Source organism: Pungitius pungitius, chromosome 1 (genome assembly GCF_949316345.1).
Source record: "Pungitius pungitius chromosome 1, fPunPun2.1, whole genome shotgun sequence".
NCBI classification, from domain to species: domain Eukaryota; kingdom Metazoa; phylum Chordata; class Actinopteri; order Perciformes; family Gasterosteidae; genus Pungitius; species Pungitius pungitius.
The window spans coordinates 22895788-22917756 of NC_084900.1; the positions used below are offsets into that span (position 1 = coordinate 22895788).

Sequence of the window (21969 nt, forward strand, 5' to 3'; positions counted from 1 at the left end):
TACTAACAATGTCATTGATGGATGACCATTTTGGACGTATATCGCGCATGGCGTGCTGGGAAACACAGCGGGACGGGCAATGAGGGATCAGAGGCTAATAGTCATGGAAGTCAGGCAGGAAGGAGGACACGTGATGGATGATGGAGCCATACTGCAACATGCCTGGGATGTTCAGGATCGTGGGCCGCACACTTCAGCTGAGATAAATTACTCTTAATATGCATTGGAGATTTCACTCTAATTCACTTGACATTTTGGAGACATCTCGTTAATTCCACCCAATTGCCCGTGAATTACATTTACATGCAGCAGTCCTGTGGTACCAATTTACACTTGAAAGAAAATGTACATTTGTAAACGCAGAAGGCGCCTGTGATTGTCATATGGTGAAGCTTAAAGTAAGCAGGTCTCGGTGTGTATAATGATATGAAAATCGAATCTTGACAATCCTATTATTATTTAGACTGCGATTTAGACTGAGATCAACACAATATAATACATTTGCAGTAGCTTCTTATTTACTATGCTGCTTGACAATCTGACATTTTCCAATGATATTCCCACAGGGCACAGGGTCTAATGTTATTGTGCTCCGACTCTCTTGGGCCAGGACGAGGTAAATTGTTTCCTCACTTATCATTATAATTGGAAATATTAGAATACATTATTCACAGATTTGAGAAATCAACCGGCTCTCTTTCCATCGACATCGGAAAACAAAAGATGTATAGCATGTATCAATGCTATGTCGATATATATATATATATATATATATATATAGCATGTGTGATAATACGTGCAAAATCAATGGAAGTATTGCCCAGATGGAGGTGACACTATCCACAGGTGAGCAACGTGTGCATTAAGTTATCTTTGTTCAGTTAGTGTGTTCGTCGGTATAATAAAGTTTTTCTTATGGGGAAACCACGTACAAAATAAGCGGCCGTTATTGTGCAGTCTACCTAACATTGGTTTTTCTCTTCTTCTTACTAAAAGGTATTTTCACTTTAGTTTGCATGATGCAAATTTACTTAAATAAATAAAGATTTCATTTCTAAATGCTTTTGTGCCCGTGTACTGTTTCCCAGAGGAGCCTTCTCAGCTGTTTTTACTGATATGCTGCTGACGCGCTGGGACTTCACACCATACTCCCCCACACACAACACACTCCTCTAGAACACATCCTCCAGATACATCACATTCTGCTACCACACCATTGAGATGATGCATGGATATCCGTCACTGCTATTTACTGGGAGGACATCATTAGAAGTTTATTTATAGCGATATGGCTAATGTTTTTATTGCAAAATAAGACAATAAAGACAACATGGGAGGGACGTGTGTCCACGCTTAACCCTCATGGTATTCTTTTTCTGGTGATTAGTGATTAACTGATTTTCAAAACATGAATTAAAGACCAGCAAGAATTAACAGTGGAAAAACAGGAAAGAATTGAAATGGATAAAAACCCTTCCATATTTAGTTGGTTAAGAGGTTTTGATCTTTGGCAAGGGGCAGTGCAGTCGGGGTGCAGGTGCTTCTCTACATAGTGTACATGTTGGTGATGGAATTGGTTTTATTAAAGTAACTAGGTTTAAGAGAGGTCGGATACAAAATGCGCTTGTATATGACAGCCTTTGTCACAGCTCTGTTTCATTTGTGTGTTGGCTTTGCTTAAAAGGTGTATAAATTGTGTATATTTCCACGGACATGTTTTTTGAAAAGAATGGACCAGTCTAAACTTCTTTGCACCATTATAATTATTTTAGCTTTTACTCAAGTGTCACTTCTAAATGTCTTCATGTGGTTCAGAAGCAGAACAGGAGCACCAAGACAAGATCTTTACAAGACTTATTCAAACATTTACCTCTCGCAGAGGTAAGTTGAGTACGAGTATGAGGTCAAAATAAAAAATAAAGACACTGGTTTATGAGTTAAAGGAGAATCCACACTGTAGTGGGAGGTTCGAACTCAGGGCATCTTTGGGATAACAACAACACTTACAGTTGACTTTATAAATAATTATGCCGTGCTCCGAGCGCTCATGTGCTCGTCATGATGCAAACCTTCGTCTTATAAAGCGATATTGCGTTATTGAGGGATAACCCCCCAACCAGGACCATACTAATACCTCAGAGAGCAACCCTATCTCCTACAAAAAGAATTCCCCACTAAACTGCATTCTCAATCACGTTGAGAGGGAAATGTAGTTTCCTCTCGTACTGCTTTTTTAGTTTTCCATGTGTAATGATCTTAACTGGCTATAATGACAAACACATTCATATTTAACATATCGAGAAAACACAACCAACAATATTGCTGGATTAGACTTTAAATTTTGAAATGTTCTCTCTGTATAGTCCATCAGGCGTCAATAGTACGTACATGCCCTTGCATGGATAACCCTGAGTCAGCAGTAGCAGCAGAGGATTAGGCCATGTATCTTTTGGGTATAGTAATTAAACAGTAATTGAATTTTTCTGCGCTCGCTGCGTACTAACAGATTTTACTGTATTAGCTTAAACCTCAGGTGGCCTTTGTGTTAATCAAGTCCAGTGTGGATATTGCATAATCTCAACAAAACCTGCGAAACCTAGTTCCAATTACAATGCGGTGAGGCAGTACATTAATAATCAATAATTGTGGTTGATGATCGCTCCTCATTCATTAAAAGGCTTTGGCATCAGCCTTCAATAAAGATCTGCTCCACTTTATTACTATTTTCAATGAGAATGTAGTTGTTTGTTAGCAGAGATACAGTACAATAGCTTTATTGAGGTCTATAGTATTCACCATTTTCAAGTCCCAATGTGAACATTCTTCTCGTACCCTCTGGGAGTTCATCTAAAACTATTTTGTTTAAATTGACTTAAAGCAACAGAAAGCTTCTCTCTCAGCCAGTAAAGATCTAATGTGATCTGCAGTGAAGCAGTTTCAAGGAAAAATGACAAGGTTACATCCATTTCATTTATCATGTCATTTAAATGCAATACAGATGAAGTCTGACCCACGTCTCTTAAATCTGCCTTCAGCGGGGACAGATGGACGGGGAAGGGAGACACTAGTGGGGGACCGTGCAGAGTGTCAACTTGAGGGTGGAGGAGGGGTGGAGGCTGGAGGAGATTCTCTGTCCCCAGCTGTTTTCTCTCCAGTATGGAGAACAAGGAAATGCTCCTTCTGTGAGGCATGTTTCAACATGCTCTTAGGATCAAATATTCTGTTTGAAATGGAAAGCCAAGGCCATTTGATGTTTTGAAGTACTACAAACTTTACATTTTGACAATAATATTCCAGCACTCATGATACAGAATGATGAAAAATATCTTGTCATGTCTTTTTATATTTTTCCATCACCTGTTTGCAAACTTACTACTGTCTATATTTTTATAATAAAGAAATTTATTGCCTTTCCCTTTTGAAAAAAAAAACAGATGTCTTCTTCTCCCAGTAATGCTTCTTATCATTGACAATACAATTTTCTGCTTATTGTATCATTACTTTCACTAACAGCCGTGGACCCCATTATAAGGTAGCTCTAATGGATCTCTAATATCCTGTCAATGATCAATCAATTAACAAACTGTCAATGGACGCATAAAGCCAGGGACAACTATGGTCCCTGTACAAAATGTCATTTGGTGTAATGGTGTTTTTGCCGATTGATTTTCACTGTAATCAAAAGGATATTGATTTCAAACAGCACTGATACTACATCTGGCGCCAGCCAGTGTAAAAAGACAATGATTTGTTCTGATGTTTCAAGAAATCTGGAAGTTACATTCATGTCATCTTTTTCAATGAAGTCAACAGTGATGGTAACATTTTGTTATGGTATTGTGTTTGTGTGTATTTAGCCCTTAACGATGTTCCAGATGCCCCATCATTCCTGTTACCTGTTCACCGGCCTTGTCAGAATCAAATTCAGCTTCATTTACAAAGACGGTGCAGGGAAACTGTTGCCTCTCCTTTTAAGGAAGCGGAAGCCATGATTGACAGGTGATCTCGGCAACCTTAGTATGCTGCTACCTGGGATGAATCCCTGGATATGTGTGGGTATTTTTTTGTGTGGATGCATGCTCTTGTGTGTGTGTGTGTAACAAAGAGAGCTCTGTGAATCACTGCTAGCTGACCTGCTGATCTCAGATCCTGGGGCTGTTCCAGGGAGGGAGCTCTCCCTGCAGAGGCTTCAGAGGAAACACTGGTCCCTGATCTGCCTTTCCCTGGATTTTGGGAGCCCATCAATAATGCTACCATTCTCATGTATGATTCAATCCCCTCTGTGGTACCAACTGCCTGATTAACATTAAATCTATAGTACTCCCTCCCACTATCCTTGATGTCATCGTCGTCCTTGCTATGGGCAACGTAGAACATTGATCTCGCTATGGTTAATAACCACTGAGTAGTGTCCTGACACCTTTAGTGGGATGTGAGGGTTATTTCGGCAAATACTATGAAGTGAGACTTATTCTCAAGGACAATCATTTCGGGCTTGTGGTATCGCCGCAAAATTTGCTAAATTGATGGTTTTTATAATGAGAAGCTGCAAATCCTGGCTCTTTCTAAATTCAAGTCTAATAGGCTCTGGGTTATGAAACAATGGATCACCATACTTAAAATGGTACACAACACCTGTCTTTTTTTGGTTTGGGAGAGACGTGCTAATGTTAACAAATATTTTTGGAAGCCACGCCTTCCGATCCCGGAACAATTCAACATGATGTATGAAGGTTGTTCCATCTTCTCTCTCAAGCTCTCCTTTTTTCCTTCCTTGACACAGTTTCTGTCCCTTTTCTTTAACTTTAAACATTCTGATCGACGATACTAAACCTAGCCCGCTTGGTCCTGATGCGAGGATTCATTGCATGCCGAAAGATCTGAATCTCTTGATTTCTTCCAAACTGAACCATAGATCATTTTTCAGTCTATGCAAACTTGTATCTTGTTAAGTCCATTTTACTGGGCCTGGTTAGAGAGATTAGCAGTGAAACCTTTTATTTAATTAAACATATGCCCATAGGCCTGATTAACACCTAATGAAATTAAATGTATTCTTATCATTTTTTAAGGTAATCCCCTGTGCCCCTGAGCAGTGCAAATATTTACTCTAGTATTATAATTTAATCAATGAAGCTTTATACTGTAGATACTGTACAATAGCCTTCTTACTTGTGCCAAGGGGGTTAGGTTTTGGTTCATCTTGTGGGGGGTTTTGTCAGCAGAATTACAGAAAAATAACTGCAGATCCTCATGAAACTAGCAGGGTGTTACATGGGCCAAGGGAATTCCTGTTAACTTAGCATTATTTTATACTTAGCCTTGGTGCTTAAGGGCCAAAACTTTGATTGTTGAGTCTTCAATTATTTAAATGTAATTATGAGCTCCTCACCAAACATAGTTTGTGGCACACAGAGATGGGCAGTATTTATATTATGCAGAGGGGAGTCATTTTTTATTTAAAATACTCAAAATTTCTGTCTTCAGATCTTCAAGTTTAACGGATTGTCAAGTTAAATATTTTATTTTTAACTGTAACAGATGTCAACTACATTGATGTGTAATTTATGTCTGGTAAGAATTTTCTTTATTTTAAACACAGATGTATTATATTTTTTGGCACCTGTGTACCAGCAATCTGGTAACAAGGATTCACAGTAATCTAGTGGAGAAGTAACACATGCATGAACGAATCTTTCTGCATCACTGAGGCAGGAAGTGCCTCTTTCAATGTATTACTTGGGTGCACATAGGTTAGTTTTATTTTATTTGGGAAACAGATGACAGATGATTAAAGATGACTATAACATTATTTACGGAGCAGTAGCTGTGATACCAGAGAAATTCCATCTAGAGAAACTATATCACTAGACAATTGACTTTGGAGTAACCTCTGTTTTGTCTGATTTTAACATGTGAATATCTCAATATCTTTAAATCTATATCTACATCTATAAATATATAGGATAAGGATAAGCAGTATAGAAGAGACCTCTTTGATCAAATATACTGTTTAGTTTTCTGATATTTCTTCCGTAACATCAAATACAGAAAGTATTACTAAAAGTGGTAAAGATTAAGGGAAGGGTGTCTGGTAAACATGTTTCTGTTGTCTCCATTTCTTTGAATGATCTTTAAATCATAAAACTGCTAAATGCAAAACTTGTATGGGTTTTATGATCACATAGATTGTCAAAGGTTTGTTAAAAGCAGGGCTGCATCTCAACGAGCACTGACTCCTGAACAGAGAGCCAATTACAGCTGATCAGCAACACCTGTGACACCTGCAGGATGGGTATATGTAACCTGCCACTTAGCTCGGATTGCATTTTCTGTTGGTGACTGAAGTAATTGGAGCTTTCTGGGCCTTGCTTGTGTGTCGCTCAGCTGACTGTCTGGTTGACCAAATGTATTTCTATTTGTTCTTTTGGAAACCTCTGTTCAATTAATCTGCAGTGAAGTATAGGAAATTTAAGGGTTAATGATGATACCTTTGATTAAAAGCAGCTGCCTTAATCATAGGCTCCAGTTTGCCGATTGGTGACACAAAAGAAGTAGTAACAGGGCCACAGAGGACAATAAATGGTAAGAATATTGGGCTTAGCTTTTTTTTATTTTATTTTTTTTACTATAGCTCTCTCTCCTAACGACCCCCTCCATATAGAAGGCACTTATGCTTCACCATTCACATGAGTCTGGGTTCCTGCAGAAGTCACAACCCATCTGAAGGAAACTACTACAGTCTCTTCCCTTTCTGTCAAACTCTATCTCCACCGTAACGACCTTCTTGACCCCCACCAGTCAGGCTTCAAGGCAGGCCATTCCACAAAGAATGCTTTTCTCGCTGTCTCAGAGCAACTCCACACTGCGAGATCCACCTCCTCTGTCTGAATCCTTCTGGACCTTTCTACATTTGACACAGTAAACCACCAGATCTGTATTCCTCCAAGAACCTGGTGTCTCAGGCTCTGCTCTCTCATCCCACCTTGACGGCCACACCTACTGGAGAGGATCTGTGTTGGAACCTTGTCCTCTTACTAGAGTTCCTCAAGGTCCTGTCCGGCATCCTTTTCTTTCTACACCAGCTCTATCATTCGCTCGCATGGCTTCTCCTACCACAGCTATGCCAATAACGCCAAACTAACTCTATCCTTCCCTCACTCGGACACGCAGGTGGCGGCACGGATCTGGCTAACATCTCTCAGTGGATGTCCGCTTACCATCTGAAAATGAACCCCGACAAGACTAAACTACTTCTCCTACCTGACAGTTAACTTTGTGAAGGCTGACTAACTAGTAGGAACCTCAGTGTGACCCTTGACAGCCAACTCTCCCTGACGCCTAACATCACAGCGACAAGACGATCCTGTAGATACACGCTCTACAACATCAGGAGAATACGACCCCTTCTCACTCAGAAGGCGGCACAGGTACTGATTCAGGCTCTTGTCATCTCCCGCCTTGACTACTGTAACTCTCTCCTGGCAGGTCTCCCTGCTGCCACCATTCAAGCTCTGCAGCTCATCCAGAATGCAGCAGCTCGACTGGTCTTGAATATGAAGAAAAAAATATGGTAGTGAGATTTTTCATACACACAATTGAGATGCTCTTACATTCACTAGTGAGATTACTGGTATGAAACGCTTGCATATGTATCTAAAACTTTTATATCTTCAATCATATGCAAGAGATTCAGTTATGAATGTATGTTTACCAGAGGTGTGAACTCGAGTCATGTGACTTGGACTCGAGTCAGACTCGAGTCATGAATTTGATGACTTGAGACTCGACTCGACAAAACGTACAAAGACTTGCAACTCGACTTGGACTTGAATACCGATGACTCGTGACTTGACTTGGACTTGAGCCTTTTGACTCGAGAAGACTTGCTACTTCCCATGAAAACTGGGGGAAACATTTTCACACGGCCGCGCCGCTCTGTTGATCTGCATCTGCCAAAAAAATATGCGCCACCTGTATGCAGAGAGCGCGCGCTGCCTGAACAACATCCACTCACTGCAGTCCATTTGACCGTATCAACGAGACAGCTCGTTCATGCTTACAAAAATCGGGATTTTTGAACCCGGATTCAGACTCCGATGGAAATCCTCGCCAACATTATGTCAACGTCCGTTTTAAAGTAGTGTAATGATTATGTCAACGTCCGTTTTAAAGTAGTGTAATTAGCTGAGTTAAAGTTATTAGTTAATCAGTTATGCAGATGTTGCATGTGTTCACGTTATGCTCCGTTACCAGCTGTAGTTACGCGAGACAACCCGAGTTTTGGGGGGCCGTGAATGCGGAAGTGTTCGTTCGGCGTGGTGACGGCCAACAGTGACCGAAGTTGAGTTGTTTTATATAAATAAATGCAGCGGAGTTGCAAGCCAGTCATCGCCTCCTTATTTACGCTGCAGCATTGGGGTGAGCGTTACAGTACTATAACACAGTCACAGTCGATCCACCATTACCCTTCCCTTCGTAGTCTAGGTCTGTGAGGCAGCGCACCATCACCCAGGGTTCCCCGTCCCCACTATAATAAAAGGACTCGAAATGACTCGAAACTAAAATGGTACGACTTGTGACTCGACTTGAGACTTGTTGGCTGTGACTTGTGACTCGACTTGGGACTTGCTTCGTCTTTGACTCGACTTGACTCGGGACTCGAGGGCAATGACTTGTGACTTGCTTGTGACTTGCCTAACAGTGACTTGATCCCACCTCTGATGTTTACTATATTTATATTTTTCATCAAAATTCATTTTATGTATTTTTGCCCATCCCCACCAACACAGATTCCAAACATATAGGAAGATCCTGCTTGAATTTTACCAGTCTACCTCTTTATTTGTCCTCTGATATAAAATAACAGAATGACGCAGAATCAGTATATTTCAGAGCACAGTTTTTCTTATGTGGGTACGCTGTGTTTTTCCCTTCCTGTCACAACTCTCTATCTCTCTCCTGCACCTTCTCCCCATCTATTTAACAGGCTTGTCTGTGAATGACAAGTAGTACATTATCACAAGTATTAATCTAGGTTTGGCAGAGTGTCAACTCATTTCAAGCTCAAGTGGAGTTTTGAGTCGTTAGTGTTTAAGTTTAAGACGACTTCTGAGGTTTCGTATAATTGATTTGGCAAGTCAAATGTGACTCAGCGGGAAATAACCCTTTGAGACTCCACAGACGTAAAGCACTGCAATGCAACGTCGCTAGATGTTTTGAGATTGTTGTAGTCAACTACACTTAAAGCAACAGAGGTAGCATTTTGGGAATTGAATAATAATAATAATAATTTGGTTGTCTTAATCACCATAAAATAAGCATATTATTTTCAGTACCAGAATAAGCGGTTTATAGCTACATATAAAAAACACGGACTGAACATATCCATTGCGGTCCGTGCATTTCACACCTCTTTTATTTCACCTGAGCTGCTCTGCCTAGCCAGCTCTGCCTAGCTCCGCCTCTCACTAGTGCGTATCCAATCAAAAGACGTGCAGACGTTATTGTGTGCCTGTTATCTGGCACCAACTCCAAATCTGAGTGGTTAACACCAGTTTAGTTTCCGTTCACCCTGAGTTACAAGCGCTTGCATGGTTGATTCTGAAGACCTGAGGGGAGATTTCTTGCACCCCGGCAACACGTGATGGCTAAAATATGATTGGATAAAACACCAAACACCAGCCCACCAAATCCCGACCTGAGGCTGGAAGCATCCAACCAACAGGAAGGGATGAAATAAAGAATGAGAATAGACTATGGGGAATCATTTCATAGATATTTGTGGAAAAAATATTAAAACCAATTCTATTCTCATGATGTTTAGAACAGCACAGAAGGCCCTGCTGACCTTGATGGCCCTCCACTAGAATATAACAAGTAGTCAATAGTTATAGTCATCACGACAAACAACATACTGATCAGCTCACGTTTAGTTTGGGTCCAGATTGTTAAACCCTGGAATCTCAAATGTGTATGAAGCAGCCAACCACCTCAGCTGCTCACCCACATGGTCGCAGGTTTTGACCACCTGATGCAAAGGTCAAAATGCTTGTTTGGGAATGACAAAACGCTCTCCGATATCAGGATAACTTGAATTATTTAGGAGTCTACTGGCAGCGGTGAATATTGCCATTTCTTGAACTCCCTTGTGGCTGGAGAAATAAAGGTGTTGTCCACTAATCAGAAGGTGGGTGGTTTAATCCTCCAGGTCAATATGTTGGAGTGTCTTTTGGGAGGAACATAATGAACCACAATTTTCTCCCAGTGGCTCTCGCCACCAGTGTGTGAGAGAGCGTGTGAATGCTGATGATGACCTTGTGCGAAAGCCTTCATATAAATGAATGTTTGAATGGATAAAACCTGACATGTGTTAGTCTAAAATACTAATATCATTGAGCAATTTGTATCAATTTTCAAAGTAAGTACAAGCTGGTTTGGATTAATTTAGACATAATAATCATGTATCATATCTCCATATGATTTCATCCCAATATAATTCGATTCAAAGACAATATTTGTTACCTTCTTGGATATTCGCCCAGGACTAAGCATTGATGCAGTCCATTGGTGAGGTGCAGATGGTCCGTCTCATCAGCTGAGGTGGCCACAGAGGAATCTGACATGTGTCCGTATGTGGGTGTGAGATAATCTGATGTATGTGCCACCCACCAGGCTGTGGTTGGCCTCTTTGTACACACCCTGTACATTTACAGCCTGTGAAATGTTGTCTTCCGGTGGCCCCCCCCCTGCTGCTGCGTTGTCCCACTTACAAATTCCTGCTGGACTTCTGACAGAAATCCAACTAAATAGTCGGCTATCAAATCTCTGATGGTAAGAGTCTGTGTCTTTGTGAGGCAGCCCACAGCTGAGAGGAATCTCTTCATCTGTCAAGTCACCGTTAGTCATCGCCGCATCAATAGAGCCGCGTCTTTGATTAGAAAAAATCAATGTGTACACTGCGGGGGCTTCATCTCTGTGGGCTCATAGTGTATTGAAAAAAAAGCACATTTGACAAACCCATCTACAGTGGCAAAATATATCTCCTCCCAGACCTCCTTTGTTGCACTCTATCATGTAACAGTCAAAAGTTGGCCTTCTTCATCTCATGTAAACATGACTCTTGAGTCAAGGTTTCATTTGAATGTCTCTGGTTATTTTCTCTCACGATTGTGTTATGGAAGCACGACATGTCGGCATTGCTGGGGGGAAAAAGTAAAATGGATGCAGTAAATGAAAACACACCTAAAGCAAGTGCAACCGTCTCAATAGACTGAGCGCGGCAGACTGTCAGGAGAGCACAGAGAGAACGACAAAATCTCTGTCTGACAAGAAGATGAGGGTCAAAGGTGTTTAAATAAGAAAGCGGGGGGGCTAAGATAAAAGGAGGGGTGAGGGTAAAAGATTAAACTCTCCTGGAAAATGGGGCCCTGAGGAGACTGAAGAGTATCCAGAGTTGCTATGACTCACAGACACTTTTTGACAGGCATCGATGGGCTGCACACACACACACACACACACACACACACACACACACACACACACACACACACACACACACACACACACACTGCTTATGCATACTGTAGACTGGTAAGAAAGGTATCAACAGATACAGTATATATTCTATATTTCCCTTTCTCTCACACACACACAAACAGACAGAAAAAAAGTTCCCTGTTTTTCATGGCAAAAAAACTAACTTCCGAACTTGAGGTGAGACAGAAAGTGTAACTGGGAGAAAAGCAAATAAAGAGAATGCAAGGAGAGAAATGAGGTGAATGTGAGTGTGTGTGTGAGAGAGAGAGAGAGAGAGAGGGAGATGAGGCGAGGAGGCGGAGAGATGAGAGCCGAGGGAGGGAGTAATGGAGACAGGGAGGGTGGAAAAGAGAGGGAGGAGGCACACTTGGATGAAGGATTCCAGCGGAGTGAGGAGGGACGTTCAAGTGTTGGATGAAGGGGTCTGAGCTACAGGTCTGGGCCTCCTTCAGACTGGACACTTGGACACAGAAAGGACACAAGACCAACGGAAGAGATGGACACATGGAGGACCGCCAGGCCCAGGGCTGACACAGACCGACATGACCTCTCCATCTTGCTGATGTACCTAACCTGAACCCCCCTGACGAGCGCCACATAACTCACCATCGGGACTGACATCAAGCGGAAATTGTGAGGGAGTTCGAAATGGATTTCTACAAATGTCTTAGCGTACTTTTCATCACTCTTCCTTCACAAGGTAAATCAGTTGCTTCACATCACATTATTATGTGTATTACTGTAAGGGATTGGGGATGATTGGGTATCAAGAAAGAGAGAGAGTTGTGTATTTGAAATATATGCTCAAGGGAGGCTGGTCTATATTTTTTGAAAGAGCATTGGTCACAATTAGTTTTTTTTGTTAATGTGTCAAGTTGATGCCCAATCCACTTTTTATTTGAGTTGGTAAGGTTTAGTTTTGGTCGCGCCATGAAATTTTACGATGTGAAGGTATTGCATTTATTGTGAAGGGTCCAAGGAGGATATTTTTTTAAAGGCAGCAAACTTTTATTTCAGTCGCCCTCCCTACGGTCCTTGAAGCTTCACTCCAAGTATTGCATTAGAAAGGGGAGGATTTCTGACAAACGTAATCCCTGACAAAACCTTCAATACACAAAAACTTTGTTGCTTTATTGGACGAGGAGGTAGAAACTGCCTCCGTTGCTTAGTTACCTGGCAGCAAATCTTTGTCTGAGCAGGACTCATTTATATCACTTGTATAGAAACTAATATTTGCATTGCTCGCAAGAGTTCATTGATCAATAGAGGACAGACCTGGATGTCATGAAGCGTCTAGATAAATAAGCAGATTTGGTTTGGCATGTCAAATTTTAAATAATGGTATATTTGGAAATTAGCTTTTTTTAAATTATATTTTCTAGGCGATTTACATAATACATTACGATTGTCTCCACTGAACGGGATACTCTAACAGAAATAGGACAAGAGACATTTGAGTAAGTATATTGAAGGCAGCAGGGAGAAAGGGTTCAGGTTTCTCCTTTCTTAGTACCTGGTTACCTCACGTTCTGTGTCCAAGTAAAGCCCATTGTACGGAAGTAAATTCATCTAACAGTTACTTACTTTCTCCTGCACACATCACTGCTCTGACCCACACATTGCCAAAGTCATGGCGCCATGCAAGCTCCCCCGTCGAAACCCATTAGTAGGGACGCTGCTTTGGAGTTTCACTATTTATTTAATACCATCTGCATTGAACAGATATCGCTCCGAGGTGACAGGATGAAACAAGTTGTACCTGTGTAGGTTTCTTTCAGACATTTCAATGTTGTTTACAATCTAGACATGTTGAACACATTTATGTAGTAGGGGAAGTAAAATGCTGTTGGAAAAATACACTTGATCAATTTAATAAAGAATGATTTATTCAAGCTTTATAAAAACAGAGATTGCTGGGTTTCGGGCTGAAGGACAGCCCTTCAGCTTTGATTGAGTGTGGAGGAGAACGGCACCATGACAACAACATCTGTGTCCTTATTTCAAGAAGACAATCATCATTTCTCTAGATAGATCGGAAGATAGTACTGCCCCCACTTCCACTAGAAATGTATGTTTTGTTCAATAAGAAGAAACCAATATATACAACACACTGCATCACATACAAGTAAGACATTGATAAATGCGGATGGGCCAGGAATAAATATCAGTGAGGCTGGAGAAACAAAATCTCAGCCTATGATGAATTTGTGTCCCAATAAAATACAGCGTTGCTATATCCATAATATAAAAATTCCTGATTAAATATTTTAAAAAAGGTATGGAAAACAGGACATTGTATCAGGACAATCTCCGTCCCTTTGTTCAGAGACCTTTTTGGGTCATCCTCAGCGCGGGCAGTGCGGGTGGAGGCGGTGCGGGTGGAGTTGCTCCATCAGAGCGGCCGCGGCGTAGAGATACCGCGGCAGAGAGGGGGGGGGGGATGAGACGTCTCAACTGAGCGCTCCATCAGCACGTCTGTTCAGGGACGCTGGATGGATGTCCTCAGACTCTGATTCATGTTTCCGCTTTTTTTCTTCCCATCATTGAGATACAGTCTCTTGTAACCAAATGCCACCTGTATAATAGAGGTCACCCTCTTTTTAGATTAGACTCTGTACATTGGGTTCTTCATGAAAGGATGGATCAGTTAAATCCATTAAAAATGAATGTATTGTGGAGAATTTATTCAGTATTACTATTGTGTATCTTAAATAGTTCTATTTTAAATCTATTTTCAAAGAGTGGAAAGAGAAACAAATAAAGGCCACTGTCATAAATGAGCACAAAGGAGCTGCAATTATGTGCAGTTTTAACCACATGTGTTCTTTTAAAGTTCTATAAAGACATTTAATGACATATGACGCAAAAAAGGGTCATTGATCCAAGCTTTAATAATGTTTCTGATCTCTTCCTCCCTCCCCCAGTTTGTTTCCAGGTTCGACCTCGTGCCCACGCCGAAGAGAGGCTGCTCCAGGATCTGTTTGCACGTTACAATAAGCTCTCCCGGCCGGTGGAAAACACTTCAGACACTGTGCTAGTCCACTTTGGGCTGTCTATTGCCCAGCTCATTGATGTGGTGGGTAGTAGCTCACAGCATTGTTCCGTTTCACCAGTAGCTGACCCCAGATATCCATAATACAGTCCAACTGGAATACATTGCTTTCTTTTGTGTTTTTTCTTTGCTACAGCACACATATCTGCTCAATTTATCACCAGCCCTGTGCTGTTCTCTGAAAAAACACAAACCAAATGATTCTCGAGATTTCTGAACCAAAAATAACGCTTGCAGAAACACACAAAGCCACATGGTTAACATTTTGAATAATTGAACAATTTTTGTATGCAACTAAACTACTCTGTAAGGTTGGAAAAAAGATCCTAGCTTCGGTAACCAATAATAAAATAAAATGTAACGTAACTTTGTATCAGACTTTCTTATGTAATGTTATGCAACAATCTACGTAAAGGTAGTACATGACTCAATGTTTAGTTTGGTGAAGGTCCTGTGTCCATCCACCACCATCAGTGGTTATTTTTGTATTAGTACACTTATTATTATCATTAGGAAATTATAATGACAGTCGCTAATTATACAACCTCCCTTTCCCTGTGGCACTACCTCGCTTCTTCTGAGCAAACGCATAAAAAATGTTCACACGGTCTGCAGAAACATAAAATGCTAAATGCTTATCGGGTCTCTTAGGTAGAGGGTTACCACAGCCCGACAGCACCAAGCTACAGACGAGATCCAAAGACCTTCTCCTTCTTATCTAACTTACAAACATGACCACAACTCCCCTCCTGCATCTTAACTTGTTGAAAAAAAGCACCAAATGTCCACTGTGGAAAACCAATGCCAGGTCACAGGCTGATACGTGGCCCTGCAAAGGATGATTTGTTATTATGAATGTTGGTCTGATGCATTTGTGTCCAGTTTCAATACCACTCTCTATATATAATACAAATATAGTATAATATACTGTATATAATATAAAACATCATGGTCACACTAGCCACCAGCTCAAAGCTACACCACAACAAGAGGAATCTAAATATACAGATCACTTATCAGCGGAAATTAAACCAACAACAGAAGAGAATTATTTTCACAAATTAAATTCAGTTGTCAAGTATGCTATTGATGGCAGTAAATATCCGAATCCAGACACAGCTGGTTTCAACAACAACTTCTCTTCTGGATTTCTATCCTTATGGTTGAAATGCACTTATTGTAAGTAGCTTTGGATAAATGACATGTAATGTAATGTCATATTCATTCTCTTGTGCTTTTTTCTTTTTTCTTTGCATTACAGAAACAAGTTGTGATGTAGGGTTTCTGTAAAAAAAAAATGATAAGGCATCTAACTGTCAAGTTCCCTGGTGCAGCTTCAGCATACGGTAGAATACCAGGAGCCTGCTTGGCTACGAGGGAAGATTCTCTGGGTTTTTTGCACAATTAGGTGATCTGCTGTGTCTCAGATGTTGCTATAGGAGAGAGCTGGAGATAGCAGCTTGCCAGCACAAGCAGACAAGCACGAAATATTACCTTTTTCTTGATACTTGTACTGTATAAATAGATGGTATGTTGATCGATTTTGAAAGCAGCTTTGAAATAAATAAAAAAAACTAAAAAATAATGAATCATACCACTGTGAAGATGATGTCCAGATTGACATTGAAATAAAAAAATGTTCTCTCCTATTTACATGACATAAGGATGAGAAGAACCAAATGATGACCACAAACGTCTGGGTCAAGCAAGTATGTCATAATAAATATAGAGATAAAACACATGCTAAAAATACAGTCCAATATAAAACTGCATTGTATAAAATATATTGACGTTTTACCGCAGGAATGGAACGATTACAAACTTCGCTGGAACCCGGAGGAATACGAAAACGTCTCCTCCATACGAATACCCTCAGAGATCATCTGGAGGCCCGACATTGTCCTCTACAACAAGTGAGGATCTCTGTCAATACGTTTTCATGCAAAGAAACTGTGAGAGACTCTGAGATGTTAAATGTTGTCACATTCAACACACAACTGATCCCACAGTGGCCAATATTCCCTTTGATTTAATTTCAACAGAAGGTATGACTGAAGGGAACACTTGAAGATTCAGCTGTCTTGCTGTGCTGATGCTGTAAAGTAATTTAGCTAAAATAAATGGGAACAAGTTCAGCCTTAATGGATGTGGGTACAAACACAGCTCGGTACATCGTGCAAAGCAATACATTAGCATTGTAATTAGAAGATGAAATGTAATGGATGTGTTTCAAAGGACCTCAACAAAAGATTGCTTTCAATCTGGAAAAAAGGGGGAGGTAAACAGGTATACATATACATGTATATATGTATACATAGATGTGTACATCTATGTTTACATTCTCAGCTTTCTATAAAGACATGAGCTTCAAGGATATAATAATTGCTATAATATTTCTAAAAGACTGTTGTTGGTATTGTGTCTTCTTAGCTCTTGAATTTAGGACTACAGCAAAATGTTTGACGTAAGTTACCTTTAATGTAAAAGTGAAGCAGACTAAAGGGAAACATTGTAGAAATCCAGACGGCTGTGATGGACAGATACAGCAGAGGAAAGGCAGCACAAAGTGACTGATAGGCACTTCAATGTGTACTCAAGCTAATTGAAACAAGGTGGACAGATAACTAGGTCAGATGATGTGCTGAAGTAGGAAGTAATGGGAGGGATTCAAGTGTGTAATTGAAGGCTCGAATTATGGAAGGATTTAAACAAAGATTGATCACATTATAGAGGCCGGATATGACAGATGAGAATGGGACAGTTTTCCAGATCACTTAATCTCTTCTCTGGCACCAAAAGCAGCTCATTGTGGTGACATTTTGCTGAAATTGAGCGTGCCAAGTTACAGGTGAAATTTAGTTAGTGCTTAAACAAGGTCATTTCACCAGCATTTTGCAACCGACCCAATGACCAAACTAAGACATTGTTGAAACACAATGAAATGTGGACTATTGATAAGACAACCCTTGATTACATTTGACCCCTCTCATACCTCGTTTTCCTACGCACAGCGCTGATGGCGACTTTGCGGTGACTCACCTCACGAAGGCACATCTGTTCCACGACGGTCGGATAAAGTGGATGCCACCGGCCATCTACAAGTCCTCGTGCAGCATAGATGTCACCTTCTTCCCCTTTGACCAGCAGAGCTGCAAGATGAAGTTTGGCTCGTGGACTTATGACCGCGCCAAGATCGATCTCATCAGCATGGCCAGCGACGTGGACCAGATGGACTACTGGGAGAGCGGCGAGTGGGTCATTATTAACGCAGTGGGCAAGTACAACACCAAAAAGTACGAGTGCTGCGCAGAGATCTACTCGGACATCACCTACTACTTCATCATCCGGAGGCTTCCGTTGTTCTACACCATCAACCTCATCATCCCCTGCCTCCTTATCTCCTGTTTGACCGTGCTGGTGTTTTATTTGCCGTCGCAATGCGGAGAGAAGATCACCCTGTGCATCTCGGTGCTACTGTCCCTAACGGTATTCCTCCTTCTGATCACTGAGATCATACCGTCTACGTCGCTGGTGATTCCTCTCATTGGGGAATACCTGCTGTTCACCATGGTCTTCGTCACCCTCTCCATCGTGATTACCGTCTTTGTTTTGAACGTGCACCATCGGTCGCCACAGACCCACAGCATGCCCCACTGGGTGCGGAGAGTCTTCCTGGACATGGTGCCGCGAGTCCTCTTCATGAAGCGTCCGCCGGGCACAGCCAAGCAGCACTGCAAGAAGCTCATCGAGATGATGCACCGCCCAACCGCCATATCTGCCACGGGCAACTCGCTGGCCTATTGGACAGGGCTGGAGACGGGACTGAGACAGATGTGCCAGGCGGAGAATGCACTCCCAAAGACTCCCTGCGAGAGTCCAAGCATCCACGTCTGCTCGCCCGGTCCACCGTCCTCCCCTCCTGAGGGCTGCAAGGAGGAGGATCACCTACTGAAGGCCAACATCTTCTGCCGCACCACATCCGGTCGCTATTCCGCTCTGTCTGAGCAGCAAACCCCACGCGGGCGCAGTTCCGATGCTTCATCTTCTTCGCAGTTATCCCTGCCCCCAGCTCTCCCGCTGGGTCCACTCCGCAGCTTTTCCAAGGAGGAGCGAAATTCAATGGCCCCAAATGGACGCTCCCTCAGCGCAGAGCAGATGTTTGACCCACAGGGGGAGCTTTCTCAGAGAGCCGGGCACCGGTGTCGCTCCCGCAGCTTCCAGTACTGCTGCCTGCACGGGGAAGGGCCTGCGCCCATGGGGGCGAAGAAACAAGCCCTTACAAATTACCCTGCAGCAAGCATCACGGCCGAGTCAACGAAGGACGCGAGTACCCAACAAGACGTCGTTATTTCAACTATTTCCCCAGCCGTGCAACGAGCCATAGAGGGAGTTCAGTACGTCGCCGATCATCTCCGGGCAGAGGATGCCGATTTCTCAGTGAGTTGAAGCATGAATTCATTTAAATAATCAGTAAAACCTTGATAAATGACATAATAGTTTTTAAATCTCCATTTGACAACTCAGTATGGCTTCAATGAGTTTGGCAGTTTAAATGATGTTGTATACAAGTACAATCCCACACGCAGTCAACAGGAATTTGAGCTGCTATTTTTAAGGGAAAAATATAAATATCCAATCAAAATTCCCAATGTCGAAGCCAATTGTGGATGTTCCTACTACAACTTGTTTTTGTGCCATTATTTCCCTGTTAATCGCTTCAGTGAAAATGCATTTTGATAAACCAGAAGGAAAACAAGAAGCTTGCCATGACTGATTCAGTGTTGATAGCTTGCAAAATAAGGAAAGTTGTTTCTGGGAGCGAGTTTGGAAATACAATTAATAATACAATAGTTGTATTTAGTATACAATTATTCTAAAATGAAAGAAGTTATTGCATTGACATTGGTCATTGTCAAAACCACAATGTGCTTTCTCCCGTCAGAAAAGCCCGTCTTTGGGCAATTTGACCTTGAATATTTCATGAGAGAGAGGAGCAAGAGTTGACATTCAGGCAATAGTGACCTTATAATGAAAAAAACAGACATTCATGGGAAACCAATGAAGGGTGAAAACTAAGAGGAAAAAGAAGAAAAAGTAAGGCAGTGTAAATTTCTGATAGGTCCCTCTCTTCTGTGTCTCTTCTGCTAGGTAAAAGAGGACTGGAAGTATGTGGCCATGGTCATTGACAGGATATTCCTCTGGATGTTTGTACTGGTGTGTATACTGGGATCTGTGGGACTCTTTCTTCCTCCTTGGTTGGCTGGAATGATCTAGAATCTCATTATTAAAGGGCAGAGTCCACGGACACTTGGGCTAGGTAACAAACTATCTTACCTATTAAAAGAAAAACGGTATGGTATTTTATTTTTACAGTTTACAAATGAAACACCTTGGTCTTGGTTATCAGAAGGCTACCCACGGAGAAACAGGATGAAATATCTCTCATTGATTCTACTCACCTTATGAATTCTTTATGAGGGCAAAAGGCCAACAGTCCTTCCCCACCACTGCACTTCGACATTGAGCTGTATAGCTCCCATTGTCACCTTTATGAGGAATAGAGTTTGACATACATACAACTGCAGAAAAACGAAGAAAATAATAAAATACAGTGATGTCCTAGTCCGAGCAGAAAAATAAACACATCATTGAATATTTATTTTGTTGCTAGCACGGCAATTTGTTAAAAAGGAGGGATTTAAAGTCATTCCTTCTAGTCATGAATAGCCCTTCCTTCCCCTCAACCTAAAGAAGTAAAATTTAAAGTGTGAGTTAAATGAGTAGTCTGGTTTGATGTTTTTTTCCTACTATTTATTTTTTTGAGCATGCCTTTCAACACCATAATAAGATGAATGTCAATAGAAGAATACCACATTATTTTTAGATTTGTATCTGGATTAAAGAAAACCAGCCTCCACACTGCATTCTGCAAAGTGTACCATGCAACACATTCGTGTCAAGGGAAGAAATTGTATTGCTTTCGAAATGCTTTAAAAAAGCTGTTCTTGATAGGTTGGAGGTTTCAGGCAGTGGGGGACAGTGAAAGGAGAGGCAGGCTGATGGTGAAAAGAGAAACACAGAGCGATGCCAGCAAGCAGAAACGCGTTGATGGGGAATCTTAAAACAGAATACGCCACTAGGATAGGATACCATTTGCCAAGGTGTTATACTTCGACAATAAAAATGTGCTTCACCCGCTACCATACAAAAAAAAGTTATTTTTTATTGTTATTATTACATGAGGCTGACCTTATTGCGGAAAGGCTTCAAACTTTTTTTTTCTATGTTAATATAGATTGTGCATGACTTGCTGCTTTGCTTAATTGCTTTTCAATATCTGCAATTGTTAAAAGTTAGCAGTAAGACCATGAGGAACAGCACAGAAAAAACATGCTGTAATTTGGAATTTCAACAGGTTTTGATATTTGAAAGACTTCTGTGAGAATTCCATCTTTCTGCAATTGAATGTCAAGTGCTCCTGTCCTCTTCTGTGAAACTCCCTTATTGTCAATATTCCTAGGAAATCCAAAAGTCATCTGAATGTCAATGGTCTCTAATGTGTGAATGTAAAGTTTTATGAGGCTGGGATTATCCGAGAGGTCCCAACAGGTCATTTTATAGTGAAATCAACTTTCAGACAGACACGTGGCTGATGTGGAGACTCACATCATCACACAAGAATTCATCTGAGCGCATTGACACCACAAGAGTCTTTGCATTTCTTAATTGCAAATTAGGGGCCTCATCATGCAGAAATGTTCAAATATTCAAATAAACATGTTTTTTGCGAAAATACAACATTTGTACTGAATTTTAACCCAAAACTGTTGCCGATTATCATAGAAGTGGGGATGTCTTTGAAGGTGATGCTCAAAATTGCCATGTCATCTATACTCTCATCAAATCCAGTACACCTGCACCCTGCTGCTCCAACTCAGTAACATCCCTGATTGCATTAGGTTTAAATGCATGTAACGTTATACCTGAATGTCCTTCATCTTAACCTCTGCCAATAAACTATTATATTTCCAATGGCACGGGACCAACCATTGATTATTATGTGAAAACCCACAAGGGAAAATTGCAATCAAGCACAATATGGAAAGACAGCACTTTAAGCGGAGCTGTATATTATTATTACTTATTAAATCCAACACATAATTTGCAGAAGATGATGGTCTAAAATACATAGCTTTTCTGCAACTGCAAAAAGATTAGCTTCTGTTATTCTTTTGTGTGCATGCAAAGTTTCATATATAAATGAATATTTCTTTCCATTTTCTCTGGAAACACAATAAACAAGAGTTGGTCTTTAGATTAAACGTTATATTTCCATTATATGATAAGGCATGTCTTTTCAGCAGGCATTTCATATTTCA

General features: G+C 41.1%; 1 protein-coding gene across 1 annotated transcript; it reads left to right on the forward strand.

Annotated features, from left to right (window-relative positions):
* The first annotated feature begins 11856 nt into the window (after nucleotides 1-11856).
* On the forward strand, nucleotides 11857-20191 carry chrna4b (cholinergic receptor, nicotinic, alpha 4b). The gene is made up of 6 exons (XM_037480735.2): nucleotides 11857-12238; nucleotides 14463-14614; nucleotides 16255-16299; nucleotides 16394-16503; nucleotides 17602-19027; nucleotides 19739-20191. Exons 1-6 carry the CDS (start codon nucleotides 12187-12189, stop codon nucleotides 19862-19864), a joined length of 1911 nt encoding a protein of 636 aa, XP_037336632.2. The 5' UTR covers nucleotides 11857-12186; the 3' UTR covers nucleotides 19865-20191.
* Nucleotides 20192-21969: the final 1778 nt, after the last annotated feature.

Bases quoted from the DNA above. Each gene is read 5' to 3' on its own strand.
- chrna4b (XM_037480735.2), top strand. From the start codon at position 12,187: ATGGATTTCTACAAATGTCTTAGCGTACTTTTCATCACTCTTCCTTCA. The intron at 14,615-16,254 runs GTGGGTAGTAGC...ACATGACATAAG, and splicing joins TTGCCCAGCTCATTGATGTG to GATGAGAAGAACCAAATGAT. The intron at 16,504-17,601 runs GTGAGGATCTCT...TCCTACGCACAG, and splicing joins GACATTGTCCTCTACAACAA to CGCTGATGGCGACTTTGCGG.